At 44.0% G+C, this 18,766-nt stretch overlaps 1 protein-coding gene across 1 annotated transcript in view; it reads left to right on the forward strand.

The window, feature by feature from the left end:
• The window catches only part of LOC106571806 (wiskott-Aldrich syndrome protein family member 1), a 181,803-nt gene extending 168,810 nt beyond the window's left edge, over nucleotides 1-12,993 (forward strand). Inside the window, 5 exon segments of the mRNA XM_014145271.2 lie at nucleotides 7,071-7,243; nucleotides 7,426-7,602; nucleotides 8,801-9,010; nucleotides 9,012-9,349; nucleotides 11,177-12,993. Coding sequence (XP_014000746.2) covers nucleotides 7,071-7,243; nucleotides 7,426-7,602; nucleotides 8,801-9,010; nucleotides 9,012-9,349; nucleotides 11,177-11,337 — 1,059 coding nt within the window. The 3' untranslated portion in view covers nucleotides 11,338-12,993.
• The last annotated feature ends 5,773 nt before the right edge of the window (nucleotides 12,994-18,766 follow it).

Below are 18,766 nucleotides of genomic sequence, written 5' to 3' on the forward strand. Positions count from 1 at the left end.
GCGCACTTGGTAATGTGTACCGGTGCTCGACCAGTCGGCGAAAGCCAACATCACCCACGACAGAGAACAGTTGATTGTCAAGGGCAATGAATTCCATTATCTTGGCTTTAATGGATTTCGCCTTTGAGTTGTCTCACTGAAATTTTCATACTCTTTCAAATGACTGCTCGACTTGTCGACTGCTCGTTCCACACAGAAGATATTGCGGGCTAGGTTAGGAATGCTGTGTTGGATGTGTAGCGCAACATTTTATGTGGCGTCATTACATCATGTACCTACGTTATATAGGTATGCACGGTAGCTTTGACATCGGTTTTTAAAATCGGCATTAAATTAGACATCAGGCCGATACCGATGTTGCCATTTTTAGCTAATATTGACGATTCCGATATGTTCACAGATATATCGTGCATCCCTAGTAATGACACATGTAGTACACACACCCAGTGATCCACATACTCATCACTCATAACCAGTAACTGCTAAAGGAAAGGCTTGAGAGAACAATAAACAGGGGGTTTTCGCTTAATCTTCTCTGGTGTGTGTGCGAGTGTATGCACCTCTCCATCAGCGTAATGGCCTCTGATTAATCATGGCTAATCAATGTGCATTACTTTTAAGATTCATTATGTTTCCTTCTCTCTGCTGTGTGACTACTGACTATCCTGGGCATGACAGGGTGAGGGCGGGGTCAACTGCAATTAGCCAAACACACCGAGGCTGACACCGGCCCAATCCATGTCACGTCAAATCACAACCCACCGTTGTGTCACACGCCCACCTGATCATCTGTCATACAAATGAGCATGTGTCACAGAAACACACTACACTGGACAAAAATATAAACGCAACATGTAAAGTGTTGGTCCCATGTTTCATAAGCTGAAATAAAAATCCCAGAAATGTTCCATACTCGCAAAAAGCTTATTTCTCTCAAATGTTGTGCACAAATTTGTTTCCATCCCTGTTAGTGAGCATTTCTCCTTTTCCAAGATAATCCATCCACCTGACAGGTGTGGCATATCAAGAAGCTGAATAAACAGCATGATCATTACACTTGGGGAAATTGTGCTGGGGACAATAAAAGGCCACTTTAAAATGTGCAGTTTTGTCACACAACACAATGCCACAGATGTCTCATATTTTGAGGGAGCATGCAATTGGTATGCTGACTGCTAGAATGTCCACCAGAGCTGTTGCCAGATAATTGAATGTTAATTTCTCTACTCTAAGCTGCCTCCAACGTCGTTTGAGAGAATTTGGCAGTATTTGTGCTGAGGAGTATTTCTGTCTGTAATAGATACTTTTTGTGGGGGAAAAAATTATTCTGATTGGCAGGGCCTGGCTCCCCAGTTTGTGGGCCTATGCCCTCTAAGGCCCACACATGGCTACACCCCTGCCCTGTCATGTGAAATCCATAGATTAGGGCCTAATAAATGTATTCCAATTGACTGATTACCTTATATGAACTGTATCTCAGTAAAATCTTTGAAATTGTTGCGTTTATATTTTTGTTCAGTATAACAAAAATCTGTTATCTATCTGCATGAGTTAGATTAGAGCTAAACTGTAGTTACTAACAGGAATGTTGATTGATCAACAATCGATCAAGCTATTTTTCGTGTGTGCGTGTGTTATTAATGCTACAGTACAAATGGTCACATACAATCCAGTCCAGCGTTGTGACCTCCACCTGCCAAGTCTCAAGACTCCAGATATTTTACTGCACATTTGTCTAAACAAATGTCTCACAACAACTGTTATTTCAAACATTTGTTATATCTTAGTGCATCATAAGTGTCTCATTATGCTTGTGTGTACGATGTTTAAGCAAGGTTACGTACAAATTATAAAAACAAATGTGCCTAATTAGCATAATGATTTGAGGCAGATACTTTGCTTAACTAAAGTGTTTGACCACATTGTTGAGATTTCTGCTGCATAGCAACAGAGTAGAAACACCAACTGTCTTTGTGTAGGATGTTGTTGATGGTAAGCTATCCAAGTGTTTCAATGAATTATGACTCTCTTGTTCTTTTCCTGCTTGCCTTATGCTTCCTTCTGGTGCTAACCATGTTGTGCTAATGCTAAACAACATTGTCATGTTTTGTTAGTGTGTGTTGTGTCATGCTGCACTGTTGTGCATGGGGTGCTTGATTTGTGCTTTTTGCGTGTTCAAATAGGCTATTTTATTTTATGTTGAATTCTTGTTTTGTACTGTCTCTTCATTGTCTTTGTATGGCTGAACAGCTCTGTTATCTTTGAGTTTGTTTGGCACTGTGTGTGTGTGTGTGTGTGTGTGTGTGTGTGTGTGTGTGTGTGTGTGTGTGTGTGTGTGTGTGTGTGTGTGTGTGTGTGTGTGTGTGTGTGTGTGTGTGTGTGTGTGTGTGTGTGTGTGTGTGTGTGTGTGTGTGTGTGTGTGTGTGTGTGTGTGTGAGTGAGTGAGTGAGTGAGAGTGCTCTCTAGTCCACTCTGTCATTTGGTTTGTAAGTGGCACATGCACTATGTTAAATTGTATGTTTTGCGCTCTATCGCTGGGTCTGACTGCGCTGCCATTGAGTCCAGCTGTGTCATGTCATTTTATGTTTAACAGAGTTTCGCTTCCTCATCTATTTCAATGCTCTGCTGCTGCTTTCCTATTTTTGCCACTCTCAGCAGCCAGCGGTATTACGTTCTATTGATCTGTGTGGTGTTAATTCATGCGCCCTGGTGCTTTTCTTGTCGTTTTTGTTCTTGTAGTTGCAGGACCCCCGCATGTATGATCAGGTCTATAGGTACTTAGACCTCCCAGGGCAGGTATGTGATCTCATTACAAACTGTGTGCCTTCTAGTATCAGTGTGTGAAGTGTTGGCAGCTCATAATCCCTAGGACAACAATTAGAAGTGTTATAATGCATTATAAAGACCTAACATCACGTTCACAGTGATATGGGAACTAGGGAATTTGTAGTGTATTTGGGCAAAAAAGCATAAATGACTAAAGTAAAGTAACATTTTATGGACTTATTTGGATCTTATCTTTTTTAACTTTGATGTATAATAGACACCATGTTTTGTGTGGTACTGTAAATGTAACAAGCCCTGTAATGTAAATGTCAGCATTGTCTTGTTCTATTCAGTCAGTCAGTCCTACTGCTTTCCTTTCTTAAGTTCTGCCTTCAACTTATTCTGTCGTGTGTGCCACCTTCTGTGTGTCCTGTTTATATTGTTAGGTTCTTATTTTTCAGAGTAAATAACTCACGGACACTAGAGAAGCTTTAACCAAGTTTAATTCTGCCCAAAGGTTCTGTACAGCTGTAATTCAGACAGCAAAACATTTCTCACCGTCACAGTTATATACATCCCACTTAAGACACTCATTCTCTCCAATCCTTACATCTTATGGTTCTGCAGGAAGAGGGTAACCAGATACTAAACCCTGATTACTCCCTTATTAAGGGGATCTGACCTCACCTCCTGACCTCAACCCCTCCTTCCCCTAATCCACAGACGTTCACCTGTCTCCCCTATCTCAACATGTTGCTCTCCTCCCTTCCACCCAACACATTCCAAAGCCATCTGTCTTCCTACAGAGAACCATTAACTTCTGACATTAAAACCCAGTCTCTTTCACTCCTTCTATTCTAGGCTTCTTCTCTATCATTTATTTAATATCTCAATGTTTAAAGTTTAGCCGATTCCAACAATATACAGTGCATTCAGAAAGTATTCACACCCCTTGACTTTTTCCACATATTGTTACGTTACAGCCTTATTCTAAAATTGATGTTTATATATTTTTGCAAATGTATAAAAAAAAAACGGAATTATCATATTTACATAAGTATTCAGACCCTTTACTCAGTACTTTGTTGAAGAACCTTTGGCAGCGATTACAGCCTTGAGTCTTCTTGGGTATGACGCTACAAGCTTGGCACACCTGTATTTGGGGAGTTTATCCCTTCTCTGCAGATCCCCTAAGCTCTCAGGTCTCTCCAGAGATGTTCGATGGGGTTCAAGTCCGGGCTCTGGCTGGGCCACTCAAGGACATTCAGAGACTTTTCCCAAAGCCACTCCTGCATTGTCTTGGCTGTGTGCTTAGGGTTGTTGTCCTGTTGAAAGGTGAACCTTCTCCCAAGTCTGAGGTCCTTCGCACTCTGGAGCAGGTTTTCATCAAGGATCTCTATGTACTTTGCTCTGTTCATCTTTCCCTTGTTCCTGACTAGTCCCCCAATCGCCGCTGCTGAACAAAATCCCCACAGCATGATGCTGGCACCACCATGCGTCACTATAGGGATGGTGCCAGGTTTCCTCCAGACTTGACACTTGGCATTCAGGCCAAATAGTTCAATCTAGATTTCATCAGACCAGAGAATCTTGTTTCTCATGGGGGCTGTCATGTGCCTTTTACTGAGGAGTGGCTTCTGTCTGGCCACTCTACCATAAAGGCCTCCAGCTGGTTGGAGTGTTTACGGACATATTCAATCTCTCCCTATCCCAGTCTGCAGTCCCCACTTGCTGTCCACCATTGTTCCTGAAAGCAAAGGTAATTGAACTAAATGACTATCACCCCGTAGCACTCACTTCCGTCATCATGAAGTGCTTTGAGAGCCTAGTTAAGGATCATATCACCTCTACCTTACCTGACACCCTAGACCCACTTCTATGTGCATACCGACCCAATAGAGCCACAGACGATGCAATCGCCATCGCACTGCACACTGCCCTATCCAATCTGGACAAGAGGAATACCTATGTAAGAATGGATTTATTGTGAAAGTGTAGGTTATATTACATGGATTTATTTGACTTTTTAAAATGTAGATGTTCCAAAGGTCTGCAGCAGCGGCTTGTAGGCAACATGTGGAAGCCAGGAGATGCTAAATGTGTTTATGTTAATTAACGGTAAATTACCGTGAGACTGTCAGTTATTTGCTTGACAATCACCGGTTGATGGAATTTCAGAGCCGCCACAGCCCTAGTGGTGTGGTCAGCCCAACGCATCACCGGGGGCACACTGCCTGCCCTCCAGGACACCTACAGCACCCGATGTCATGGCCTGTTCACCCCGCTACCATCCAGAAGGCGAGGTCAGTACAGGTGTATCAAAGATGGGACAGAGAGAATGAAAAACAGCTTCTATCTCAAGGCCATCAGACTTAAATAGCCATCACTAGCCAGCTACCACCCAGTTACTCCACCCTGCACCTTACAGGCTGCTGCCCTATATACATAGACATGGAATCACAGTCACTTTAATAATGGAAAACTAGTCACTTTAATAATGTTTACATACTGCTTTACTCATTTCATATGTATATACTGTATTCTGTTCTACTGTATTTTAGTCAATGCCAGTCCGACATTGCTCGTCCTAATATTTATATATTTCTTAATTCCATTCTTTAACTTTTAGATTTGTGTGTATTGTTGTGAACTGTTAGATACTACTGCACTGTTGAAGCTAGGAACACAAACATTTCACTACACCCGCAATAACATCTACTAAATATGTGTATTGTAACGCCCTGGCCATAGAGAGGGGTTTTTTGTTCTTTATTTTGGTTAGGCCAGGGTGTTACATTGGGTGGGCGTTCTAGGTTCTGTTTCTATGTGTTTGTATTTCTTTGTTTTGGGCCGTGTGTGGCTCCCAAATCAGGCACAGCTGAAGTTCGTTGCTGTTGATTGGGAGTCACACATAAGTGCATGTTTTTCCGTTGGGGTTTTGTGGGTAATTGTTTCTGTTCGTGTTTCTGTTTAGTGTGTTTCACCTGACAGGACTGTGTTGGCTGTCAGTTCCTTGCTTTGTTTGAATAGTGTTACGGCAATAATTAAATATGTTGAACACTAACATTTCATTTTGGTCTTCTTCCGACGACAGCCTTTACATGTATATGACCAATAAATGTGATTTGATTGGTGGAGTACTGCAGAGAAGGTTGTCCTTCTGGAAGGTTCTCCCATCTCCACAGAGGAACTCTGGAGATCTGTCAGAGTGACCATTGGGTTCTTTGTCACCTCCCTGACCAAAGCCCTTCTCCCCCGATTGTTCAGTTTGGCCAGGCATCCAGCTCTAGGAAGAGTCTTGGTGGTTCCAAACTTCTTCCATTTAAGAATGATGGAGGCCACTGTGTTCTTGGGGACCTTCAATGCTTCAGACATTTTTTGGTACCCTTTCCCAGATCTGTGCCTCGACACAATCCTGTCTTGGAGCTCTACAGACAATTCCTTCGACCTCATGACTTGGTTTTTGCTCTGACATGCACTGTCAACTGTGGGACCTTATATAGACAGGTGTGTGCCTTTCCAAATCATGTCCAATCAATTGAATTTACCACAGGTGGACTCCAATCAAGTTGTAGAAGCATCTCAAGGATGAACAATGGAAACAGGATGCACCTGAGCTCAATTTCAAGTCTCATAGCAAATGGTCTGAGTGCTTACGTAAATAATGCATTTCTGTTGTTTATTTTTAATAAATTTGCAAACATTTCAAAAAACAGTTTTTGCTTTGTTATTATGGGATTGTGTGTGGATTGTGAGCATTTTTTTAATGTAATACATTTTAGAGTAAGGCTGTAACGTAACAAAATGTGGAAAAAGGGAAGGGGTCTGAATAATTTCCGAATGGACTGTATGTGTAGAATGAGCATCCTACTCTGTTTCTATGTAAATATGCCATATTGCTTAGTCTCCAATGAAAATGAAAGGATTCGCTATGACAACAGCAGCTGTGCAAAACCAAGAGACAAAATAATATTTGCTTATGAGGCTTTACTTGTGTGTGTGAGCGCGCCGCCTAGATGATGGATGTGTAGTTTTTAGTTATGGGCACAGAAATGTATGCACTCTCTCTCTATTCAATCTCTTTTCTCTCTGTTGCCTCCTGTCTTTCAACTCACCTCTCTCTCGCTCTCTATGTAAAATGAACAGATAGTTCTTCCCCCTACTTGTGATCAAAGCAGACATGAGGGGTGTAGGAAAGTTCTGTGTTTCTGTCTAATAGTTCTGTGCAGGTTAAAACTCTAGTTTCTCTCTCTCTCTCATGTCTGTCCTCTCTTCCTTCTCCTCCTCCATCGTCTCTCCTCCAGGTAAGGGGAAACGACCGTACTCTGGAGACTGAGAAGGTACCGCGGGTGCCTCATGACCGGAAGAAGGAGTGGCAGAAACTGGCGCTGGGGGCAGAGCTAGCTGAGGACGACTCTGAGGAGGCCTTGAAAGAAAGAGAGGCTAACGGCTCCGCCACCTACCACGACAGGTCTGGGTGAGTGTGCATGTGCGCTTCCTTGTATCTCCGTACATGGAGCATTGTGGAATGCTATTAAACCCCAACGCTATTCTATATGGAGCATTTGTGACCCCCCCCCCTTTTTGTGTCTCCCTCGGAGCTCCTTTGCATATGGAGTGGATGTGTCCCACGCTAACTCTTCCCGCTCTCTCTCTCAGAGCTCCTATGTACTTGGAAGGGATGGACGGGCCGTTCTCCCTAGCAGCGCTGCCCTACAGTCAAATGAACGAGCTGCTGAACCGTCCTGGGGACAGAATGTACACGCGACCCCACGACCCCCCACCACTGCCCCCCATGCACCCTCTGGGAGACATCAAACCCCCCTCCATGATCAGGTGGGTGACACACACACAAACACACAGAGGCAGATACACACACAGGCACACAACGTCTTCCCACCACCTCTTTGGCTCTCTGGCTTTGACTCTGAGGACGCTATTCAAGTGAATACAAATTTTAAAAAATGTTTCCAGTTTAGGTCTTTTCTCTGCTTTGTTGCTCTGTTCTCTAGCCAATTGTGTTGTGTTTTGTTCTGGTTAACTCTAATGATGGGACGCGAGCGGGTGCAGATGTGTTTCCCATCCCCAGAATTTTCTTATCTGAGCGTGGGCAGAGGAAATGAGGGATGGATGGATGGATGGATGGGAGGGTAGGGGAGGGGAGGGAGCGAGAGGGAATAAGGACACTGGAGCAGTTTCTCTCTCTCTTGCTCTTTCTATCCTCCCCCTCTCTCCTTTTGCTCTCTCTGCTTTCTCCCCCATCTCTCATTTTGCTCTTTCCTCTCCCCTCCCCATCTCTCATTTTGTTCTCTCTCCAGATTATTGTTGTGTTTCAGTCATTCTTTTGCCTTTTCTCTAGTTCTGTATAGACCATGCATGTCAGACTAATTTATCTTGATAGGTTTGACACACACAGTGTTTGGATGACTAGACATCACTTATGTAATGCTTAGCATGACAAGTAAGTGTTAGTCAGGGCCTTGAAGAGATCGGTATAGATGCGGAGAGAGAGAGAACATGTCAGGAGAAATTACCTCAAAGAGAGTGAGAAAGAGACAGAGCGAGCGAGAGAACCTGTAGTACACTCACCCTTTGTGTTGACCTTTGTTTTCAGCCCAGACGTATTGACTCTAGATCAGTGTTTCCCAACCCTGGTCCTTGAGTACCCCCAACAGTACACATTGTTATTGTATCCCTGGACAAGCACACCTGATTCAACTTGTCAGCTAATCATCAAGCCCTCAATGAGTTAAATGAGATGTGTTTGTCAAGGGCTACAACGAAACTGTGTACTGTTGGGGGTACTCAAGGATCAGGTTGGGGAAACACGGCTCTAGATGGCACCGGAAATAACACAGTACAGCTTTCTCCTTCTTGCTTTACTTTCCATCTCTCTGTTATCTCCACTAGATATTCTTCCATTTCTTGCTCTCTCTTGCCCCCCCAACCTGATTATAAGTTAGCTTCCGGTTAACAGTACCTCTTTCTCTTTGTTTCTCTCTCTCTGTCTCTCTCTCTCTCTCTCTCTCCTCAGCTCCAGTTCAGGTTTTTCAGACAGCAGACCCCAGTCTCCAGCACAGATGCATGGCTTCAATTCCAACACCCCTCCCCCTCCGCCTCCCCCCTTGCCTCCTCCACCTCCCCCCTTGCCTTCTATGTCCAGCTCTGGCCCACGGGGCACCCCTCCTCCCCCTATCCCTCCTCTACCAGTCCAGCAGCAGCCCCCGGCCATCCCCCTCCCCCCCGCCCCTCCAGATCGCCCCTGGCGTCCTCCACCCTGCCCCTCCTCCCGTGGCTCCTCCCCTCCACCTCTCCTCCCCGGCCCGCCTCCAACAGATCCTGGACAAGGGCCCGCCCCCTGGCCAATCAGATGGCACTGTACTGCCCCCGCCCCCTCCTCCTCCTCTGCCTCTCCCAGGAGCACGGAGCTCCTCCCCCTGCCCGCCAGGCCCGCCCCCCGTGCCTTCCTTCCTGTCAGGTGCCGTGGGGTCCCCAGCCTCTCACTCCAGTGGGAAGAAACATTCTGCCAGCCTGCCGCCCATCAGCGACGCACGCAGCGTCTTATTGGAGGCCATTCGCAAAGGTGGGTGGGGCCTTAGTGTATCAGCCAGTAGATCTGGGTATTGTGGTAATATGGTAGCGTCCGAAGCTCAATGTGCGTTGGTCATTGGACAGTATTATAACAGAAAAAAGCTGTTCCATTCTATCTTATAGGTTGCTATAATCTAAAGGAGTGTACCTTTTAAAGGTACAGTGAGGGAAAAAAGTATTTGATCCCCTGCTGATTTTGTACGTTTGCCCACTGACAAAGAAATGATCAGTCTATAATTTTAATGGTAGGTTTAGTTGAACAGTGAGAGACAGAATAACAACAAAAATATCCAGAAAAACGCATGTCAAAAATGTTATAAACTGAGTTGCATTTTAATGAGGGAAATAAGTATTTGACCCCCTCTCAATCAGAAAGATTTCTGGCTCCCAGGTGTCTTTTATACAGGTAACGAGCTGAGATTAGGAGCACACTCTTAAAGGGAATGCTCCTAATATCAGTTTGTTACCTGTATAAAAGACACCTGTCCACAGAAGCAATCAATCAATCAGATTCCAAAGAGCTCTCCAAGGATGTCAGGGACAAGATTGTAGACCTACACAAGGCTGGAATGGGCTACAAGACCATCGCCAAGCAGCTTGGTGAGAAGGTGACAACAGTTGGTGCGATTATTCGCAAATGGAAGAAACACAAAAGAACTGTCAATCTCCCTCGGCCTGGGGCTCCATGCAAGATCTCACCTCGTGGAGTTGCAATGATCATGAGAAGGGTGAGGAATCAGCCCAGAACTACACGGGAGGATCTTGTCAATGATCTCAGGGCAGCTGGGACCATAGTCACCAAGAAAACAATTGGTAGCACACTACGCCGTGAAGACCTGAAATCCTGCAGCGCCCGCAAGGTCCCCCTGCTCAAGAAAGCACATATACATGCCCGTCTGAAGTTTGCCAATGAACATCTGAATGATTCAGAGGACAACTGGGTGAAAGTGTTGTGGTCAGATGAGACCAAAATGGAGCTCTTTGGCATCAACTCAACTCGCCGTGTTTGGAGGAGGAGGAATGCTGCCTATGACCCCAAGAACACCATCCCCACCATCAAACATGGAAGTAGAAACATTATGCTTTGGGGGTGTTTTTCTGCTAAGGGGACAGGACAACTTCACTGCATCAAAGGGACGATGGACGGGGCCATGTACCGTCAAATCTTGGGTGAGAACCTCCTTCCCTCAGCCAGGGCATTGAAAATGGGTCGTGGATGGGTATTCCAGCATGACAATGACCCAAAACACACGGCCAAGGCAACAAAGGAGTGGCTCAAGAAGAAGCACATTAAGGTCCTGGAGTGGCCTAGCCAGTCTCCAGACCTTAATCCCATAGAAAATCTGTGGAGGGAGCTGAAGGTTTGAGTTGCCAAACGTCAGCCTCGAAACCTTAATGACTTGGAGAAGATCTGCAAAGAGGAGTGGGACAAAATCCCTCCTGAGATGTGTGCAAACCTGGTGGCCAACTACAAGAAACGTCTGACCTCTGTATTTGCCAAGTACTTGTTTTGCAGAGGGGTCAAATACTTATTTCCCTCATTAAAATGCAAATCATTTTATAACATTTTTGACATGCGTTTTTCTGGATTTTTTTGTTGTTATTCTGTCTCTCACTGTTCAAATAAACCTACCATTAAAATTATAGACTGATCATTTCTTTGTCAGTGGGCAAACGTACAAAATCAGCAGGGGATCAAATACTTTTTTCCCTCATTGTAACTAGCTAGCACTTTGAGAGTTGGACTTATGTGACCTCTCTCTCTCTGCCCCCACCCCACCCCCTCTTTCCCCCTCCCTCTTTGCCTCCCTACCCCCAGGTATCCAGCTCAGGAAGGTGGAAGAGCAGAGGGAGCAGGAGGCGGCCAAACACGAGCGTGTGGGGAACGACGTGGCCACCATCCTGTCCCGACGCATTGCCGTCGAGTACTCTGACTCGGAGGATGAGTCCGAGTTCGACGAAGGAGACTGGATGGAGTGAATGAGATGGAGGGAGAGGAGAAGAGAAGGGGACAGAGGGCAAAACTGTCACCCAACCGTACCCCCTTTCTAGATGTCAGAAGTTTATCCTTACAACTGCTCTCACCTGTCAGTCCTGTTTTACTTCCCCTTCATGCACTACTCTACACCACTCTCACTCTCTCTTCTCTCTCTCTCTCTCTCTCTCTCTCTGTGTCAATTACTGTTCTTCTATGTGTGTTTGGATAAAAAGCTCCATGTCAGTTGTTTGTTCCATGTGTTCTGGTCGGGTTATGTTTTTGTACTCATTTTTCTACACTACTGCACATCGTTCAGTTGCTATCATGTTATTTTCCTTCTTTATCCTCCAATGGTATGAAATCCTCCTCGTGTACAGTTGTTTCAAAAATAACCTTTTAAAGAAAAACTATTGATGAAGAACGACACATTTTTTTATTTCCTGTTTGTTTCTCGCTGTTCAGTATTAACGTAACAAAGTGGCATGACACTTCTGTCCTTAGTACTGTCTTGCCTCCTGGTGGGCCAAAGTGGAGGTGAATGCATTCTGTATTTTATTATCTCTTCTTGGAGTTTCTTTTCTAACAGAAAAACACATGCCGTTTCTAAATGGGCCAGTTGTTGCCAATATGAACTACTTGAAGGATGGTAGCCATCCTGAATATCAGTCGGCTGTGGTTATTTGCTGAGGTGATTTATTGGAGTTGTTCTGTGTTTTTATATCATCCGATTTGACTTATTACCTTAGAACAAGGAAAATATTGTGATGATGATATGTTATGTGATGATTGTTGTATGATTCTGATGATGAAGATAAAGAAGAATTATGGTGAGATATTAGAATAATCAGAACCACTTAACAGTAGTGTCCCACTGGACACACACAGGTTTAATCAACGTTGTTTCCACTTCATTTCAATGAAATTATGTTGAACCAACGTGGAATAGACGTTGAGTTGACGTCTTTGCTCAGTGGGGTCTGACCAATGGGAACCACTTATAGAAGGCAGATTATTTCTCTGTGTGTCAACTAACGAGAAGCCTTACCTCGTTTGACTCTAGAAAACTAAATAAGGGCTCTATTCAATCTGTATCGCTGAAGCGTTACAGATTGTGCAATACAAATGTTAAGATAATTTCCGATTGAGCCGACAGGTGCTGCATTTACTGTGAAGGCAGTCTCCGCTAACTTGGGAACATTGCCTTTACATTTCAATCACGCTGTAACGCTAATCTTCAGCGATACACATTGAATAGAGCTCCCACAGTTACTATGAAGAATTTAAATGAATTAACGGCATTAGTCTACCTGTGTTTCTGCTGCCAAGGGGGCGGGGCCATGATGAGAAAGAAGGATTCATCTGCCTTCACGGCTCCCTTTGAAGATGTCTGCCGTCCTTTTCTTTCTTTTTTCTTTCTTTCGTTCTTTCTTCTACTTGCCTTATTGTTTGTACAGACATATCGTTGAGTTGATGAATGTATTGTGCTGTTACTACTTTCTGCCTGTTCTGGTATGAATTAACTGTTTCTATGTTTGGGGAGTGGGAGAGAGGAAAATTAACCCTGGGTTAAAAAAATATACTGTATAACATGTAACTTATGTAACTGTTGACTATAACAGTTTGCTTGAGTTAATAAAAGCTAATGTTATGTTTCAGGAGTTGTTGTTGTTGTGTGTTTTATTAGTGTGACTTTTAACTATTAAGCTTTTATTAAACCTCATCCACTTTAATGGGATTTCTTCAACATTCTAAAGCTCCCATTGTTTAAAACTCCCATTCTTAGCTGTGACTTCCAAAAGGTTTTTCCACTGTAAACACATCAGCTACATTTACCACTTTCCCAACAAGTTATACAACAACTTAGTGTATGGAATCTTAGTCTACTTCTCTGATATTGAAATCTGAAGAAAAAAAATATTCAACCAATCAAACAATACAGCTGTTTTAGTAACCGCATCAACTACATTTGAAACAAATACAGTTTTGACCACTTTCCCAAAAAGTTAGACAAAAATGTTGAGCATATGAAATCTTAGTATACTTATCTGCTATTCAAATCTGAAATCGGAACAAAAATAATTTCTACCAATCAAGGTGTTTTCGCAAACGCATTATTTTTACAAATAACAGACATTTTGACCACTTTCCCAACAAACTTATGAAAGAGTATGGTCTAATTATCTGGTATCATATAAACTCATATAAGACATGGAACATTTTGTAGAATTGCAGGATATTCACTTTAAAATTGCAACATTATCTCTCAATTTAAATCCAATTTTATTGGTTACATACACGTGTTTAGCAAATGCTATTGTGCAGTAATTTCTAACAAGTAATATCTAACAATTTCACAACAATACACTCAATACACACAAATCTAAGCAAAGGAATGGAATTAAGAATATATCAATATTTGGACGAGCAATGTCAGCGCGGCAGACTAAGACAATACAATAGAATGGAATAGAGTATATACATATGAGATGGGCAATGCAAAATATGTAAACATTATTAAGGTGACTAGTGTTCCATTATTCAAGTGGCCAGTGATTTCAAGTCTATGTATATAGGGCAGCAGCCTCTAACGTGCTAGTGATTGCTATTTAACAGTCTGATGGCCTTGAGATAAACTCAGCAAAAAAATAAACATCCCTTTTTCACGACCCTGTCATTCAAAGATAATTCGTAAAAATCCAAATAACTTCACAGATCTTCATTGTAAAGAGTTTAAACACTGTTTCCCATGCTTGTTCAATGAACCATAAACAATTAATGAACATGCACCTGTGGAATGGTCGTAAGGCACTAACAGCTTTCAGACGGTAGGCAATTAAGGTCACAGTTATGAAAACTTAGGACACTAAAGAGGCCTTTCTACTGACTCTGAAAAACACAAAAAGAAAGATGCCCAGGGTCCCTGCTCATCTGCGTGAATGTGCCTTAGGCATGCTGCAAGGAGGCATAAGGACTGCAGATGTGGCCAGGGCAATAAATTGCCATGTCCGTACTGTGAGACGCCTAAGACAGCGCTACAGGGAGACAGAATGGACAGCTGATCGTCCTCGCAGTGGCAGACCACGTGTAACAACACCTGCACAGGATCGGTACATCCGAACATCACACCTGCGTGACAGATACAGGATGGCAACAACAACTGCCCGAGTTACACCAGGAACGCACAATCTCTCCATCAGTGCTCAGACTGTCGGCAATAGGCTGGACTGAGGGCTTATAGGCCTGTTGTAAGGCAGGTCCTCACCAGACAGCACTGGCAACAATGTCGCCTATGGGCACAAACCCACCGTCGCTGGACCAGACAGGACTGGCAAAAAGTGCTCTTCACTGACGAGTCGTAGTTTTGTCTCACCAGGGGTGGGATTTGCATTTATCGTCGAAGGAATGAGCATTACATTGAGGCCTGTACACTGGAGTGGGATCGATTTGGAGGTGGAGGGTCCATCATGGTCTGGGGCGGTGTGTCACAGCATCATCGGACTGAGCTTGTTGTCATTGCAGGCCATCTCAACGATGTGCATTACAGGGAAGACATCCTCCTCCCTCATGTGGTACCCTTCCTGCAGGCTCATCCTGAAATGACCTTCCAGCATGACAATACCACCAGCCATACTGCTCATTCTGTGAGTGATTTCCAGCAAGACAGGAATGTCAGTGTTCTGCCATGGCCAGCGAAGAGCCCGGATCTCAATCCCATTGAGCACGTCTGGGACCTGTTGGATCGGAGGGTTAGGGCAAGGGCCATTCCCCCCAGATATGTCCGGGAACTTGCAGGTGCCTTGGTGGAAGAGTGGGGTAACATCTCACAGCAAGAACTGGCAAATCTGGTGCAGTCCATGAGGAGGAAATGCACTGCAGTACTTAATGCAGCTGGTGGCCACACCAGATACTGACTGTTACTTTTGATTTTGACCCCCCCCCCCCTTTGTTCAGGGACACATTATTCAATTTCTGTTAGACACATGTCTGTGGAACTTGTTCAGTTTATGTCTCAGTTGTTGAATCTTGTTATGTTCATACAAATATTTATACATGTTTAGTTTGCTGATTATAAACATACTTGACAGTGAGAGGATGTATCCTTTTTTTGCTGAGTTCAGAAGCTGTGATTCAGTCTCTCGGTCCCAGCTTTGATGTACCTGTACTGACCTCGACTTCTGGATGATAGAGGGGTGAACAGGCAGTGGCTTGGGTGGTTGTTGTCCTTAAAGATCTTTCTGGCCTTCCTGTGATATCGGGTGTTGTTGGTGTCCTGGAGGGCAGGTAGTTTGCCCACGGTGATGCGTTGGGCAGACCGTGTCACCCTCTGGAGAGGCCTGTGGTTGCGGGCAGTGCAGTTGCTGTACCAGGTGGTGATACAGCCTGACAGGATGCTCTCAATTGTGCATCTGTAAAAGTTTTTGAGGGTTTTAGGTGCCAAGCCAAATTTATTCAGCCTCCTGAGTTTGAAGAGGCACTGTTGCGCCTTCTTCACCACACTGTCTGGGTGGGTGGACTATTTCAGTTTGTCAGTGATGTGTACGCCAAGGAACTTGAAGCTTTCCACCCTCTCCACTGCTGTCCCATCGATGTGGATAGGGTGGTGCTCCCTCGGCTGTTTCCTGAAGTCCACAATCAGCTCCTTTGTTTTGTTGATGTTGAGTGAGAGGTTATTTTCCTGCCACCACACACCCAGGGCCCTCACCTCCTCCCTAGGCTGTCTCGTCATTGTTGGTAATTAGGCCTACTACTGTTGTGTTATTTTCAAACTTGACGATTGAGTTGGAGGCATGGAAGCCATGCCCTTATGAGTGAACAGGGAGTACAGGAGGGAGCTGAGCACGCAGTCTTGTGGGGCCCCAGTGTTGAGGATCAGAGAAGTGGAGGTGTTGTTTCCTATCTTCACTGCCTGGGGGCATCCCGTCAGGTAGTCCAGGACCTAGTTGCACAGGACGGGGTTCAGACCCAGGGCCTCAAAGCTTAATGATGAGCTTGGAGGGTACTACAGTGTTGAATGCTGAGCATTAGTCAATTAACCTCTTACATCTAGACGTTCCGCTAGCGGAACACCTGCTCCAATATCCAATGATAGGCGTGGCGCGAATTACAAATTCCTCAAAAATACAAAAACTTCAATTTTTCAAACATATGACTATTTCACAGCATTTTAAAGACAAGACTCTCCTTTATCTAACCACACTGTCCGATTTCAAAAAGGCTTTACAGCGAAAGCAAAACATTAGATTATGTCAGCAGAGTACCCAGCCAGAAATAATCAGACACCCATTTTTCAAGCTAGCATATAATGTCACAAAAACCCAGAAGACAGCTAAATGCAGCACTAACCTTTGATGATCTTCATCAGATGACACACCTAGGACATTATGTTATACCATCTTTACATACATACATGCATGTTTTGTTCTTATCAAGTTCATATTTATATCAAAAAACAGCTTTTTACATTAGCATGTGACGTTCAGAACTAGCATACTTCCGGGGATTTTACTAACAATTTACTAAATTACTCACGATAAACGTTCACAAAAAGCATAACAATTATTTTAAGAATTATAGATACAGAACTCCTCTATGCACTCGATATGTCCGATTTGAAAATAGCTTTTTGGTGAAAGCACATTCTGCAATATTCTAAGTACATAGCCCAGCCATCAGGGCTAGCTATTTAGACACCCAGCAAGTTTAGCACTCATCAAAGTCAGATTTACTATAAGAAAAATGTTATTACCTTTGTTGTCTTCGTCAGAATGCACTCCCAGGACTGCTACTTCAATAACAAATGTTGGTTTGGTCCCAAATAATCCATCGTTATATCCGAATAGCGGCATTTTGTTCGTGCGTTCCAGAAACTATCTGAAATGGTAAATCAGGTTCGCGCGCATGGCGCAATTCATGACAAAAAAAATCTAAATATTCCATTACCGTACTTCGAAGCATGTCAACCGCTGTTTAAAATAAATTTTTATGCAATTTATCTGTAAAAATTGATAATATTCCGACCGGGAATCTCCTTTTCGGCAAACAGAGGAAAAATCACAAAGACGGGGGCGGCCAGGGCACGCGCCTAAGCCCACAGTCCCTTGATCGGCCACTTGAGAAAGGCGATAATGTGTTTCAGCCTGGGGCTGGGATGACGACATTCAGGTTTTTCCCGGGCTCTGAGAGCCTATGGAAGACGTAGGAAGTGTCACGTTAGTGCAGAGATCCTTTGTAAAAGATAGAGATGGCAATGAAGTTCAAGAAATGGTCAGACAGGCCACTTCCTGTAAAGGAATCTCTCAGGTTTTGACCTGCCATTTGAGTTCTGTTATACTCACAGACACCATTCAAACAGTTTTAGAAACTTTGGAGTGTTTTCTATCCAAAGCCAATAATGATATGCATATTCTAGTTACTGGGCAGGAGTAGTAACCAGATTAAATCGGGTACATTTTTTATCCAGCCGTGAAAATACTGCCCCCTAGCCATAACAGGTTAACAGCATTCTTACATAGGTATTCCTGTTGTCCAGATGGGATAGGACAGTGCGCAGTGCGATGGTGATTGCATCGTATGTGGATCTATTGGCGCGATAAGCAAATTGAAGTGGGTCTAGGGTGTCAGGTAAGGTGGAGTTGATATGATCCTTGACTAGTCTCTCAAAGCACTTCATGATAACAGAAGTGAGTGCTACAGGTGATAGTCATTTAGTTAAGTTACCTTTGCTTTATTGGGTACAGGAACAATGGTGGCCATCTTGAAGCTTGTAGGGACAGCAGACTGGGATAGGTAGAGATTGAATATGTCCATAAATGCTCCAGCCAGCTGGTCTGTGCATGCTCTGAGGACGTGGCTAGGGATTCCGTCTTGGCCAGCAGCCTTGCGAGGGTTAACACACTTAAATGACTTACTCATGTCGGCTATGGAGAAGGAGAGCTTACAGTTCTTGGTAGCGGGCCGCATCGGGGGCATTGTGTTGTCCTCAAATTGGGCGAAGAAGGTGTTTGTCTGGTAGCAAGACTTCGGTGCCACATATGTCTAGTGTCTGAGCCATTGAATTGCGACTCCACTTTGTCTCTATACTGCCGTTTTGCCTTTTTCATTGCCTTATGGGAATATCTGCACTGTTTGTATTCGGCCATATTCCCAATCACCTTACCATGGTTAAATGCGGTGGTTCGCGCATTCAGTTTTGTGCGAATGCTGCCATCTATCTACGGTTTCTGGTTAGGGTAGGTTTTAACAGTCACAGTGGGTAAAACATCTCCTATACTCTTCCTGATAAACTCAGTCACCGTGTCAGTGTATTTGTCTATGTTATTCTCTGAGGCTGCCCGGAACAATATCCCTTGTAGGCATCCCTAGAAGTTGGAGTAGCAGTGGTCGAGTGTTTTATCAGCACGAATACTACAGTCGATGTGTTGATAGAATTTC

Source organism: Salmo salar, chromosome ssa15, assembly GCF_905237065.1.
Source record: "Salmo salar chromosome ssa15, Ssal_v3.1, whole genome shotgun sequence".
NCBI lineage: Eukaryota > Metazoa > Chordata > Actinopteri > Salmoniformes > Salmonidae > Salmo > Salmo salar.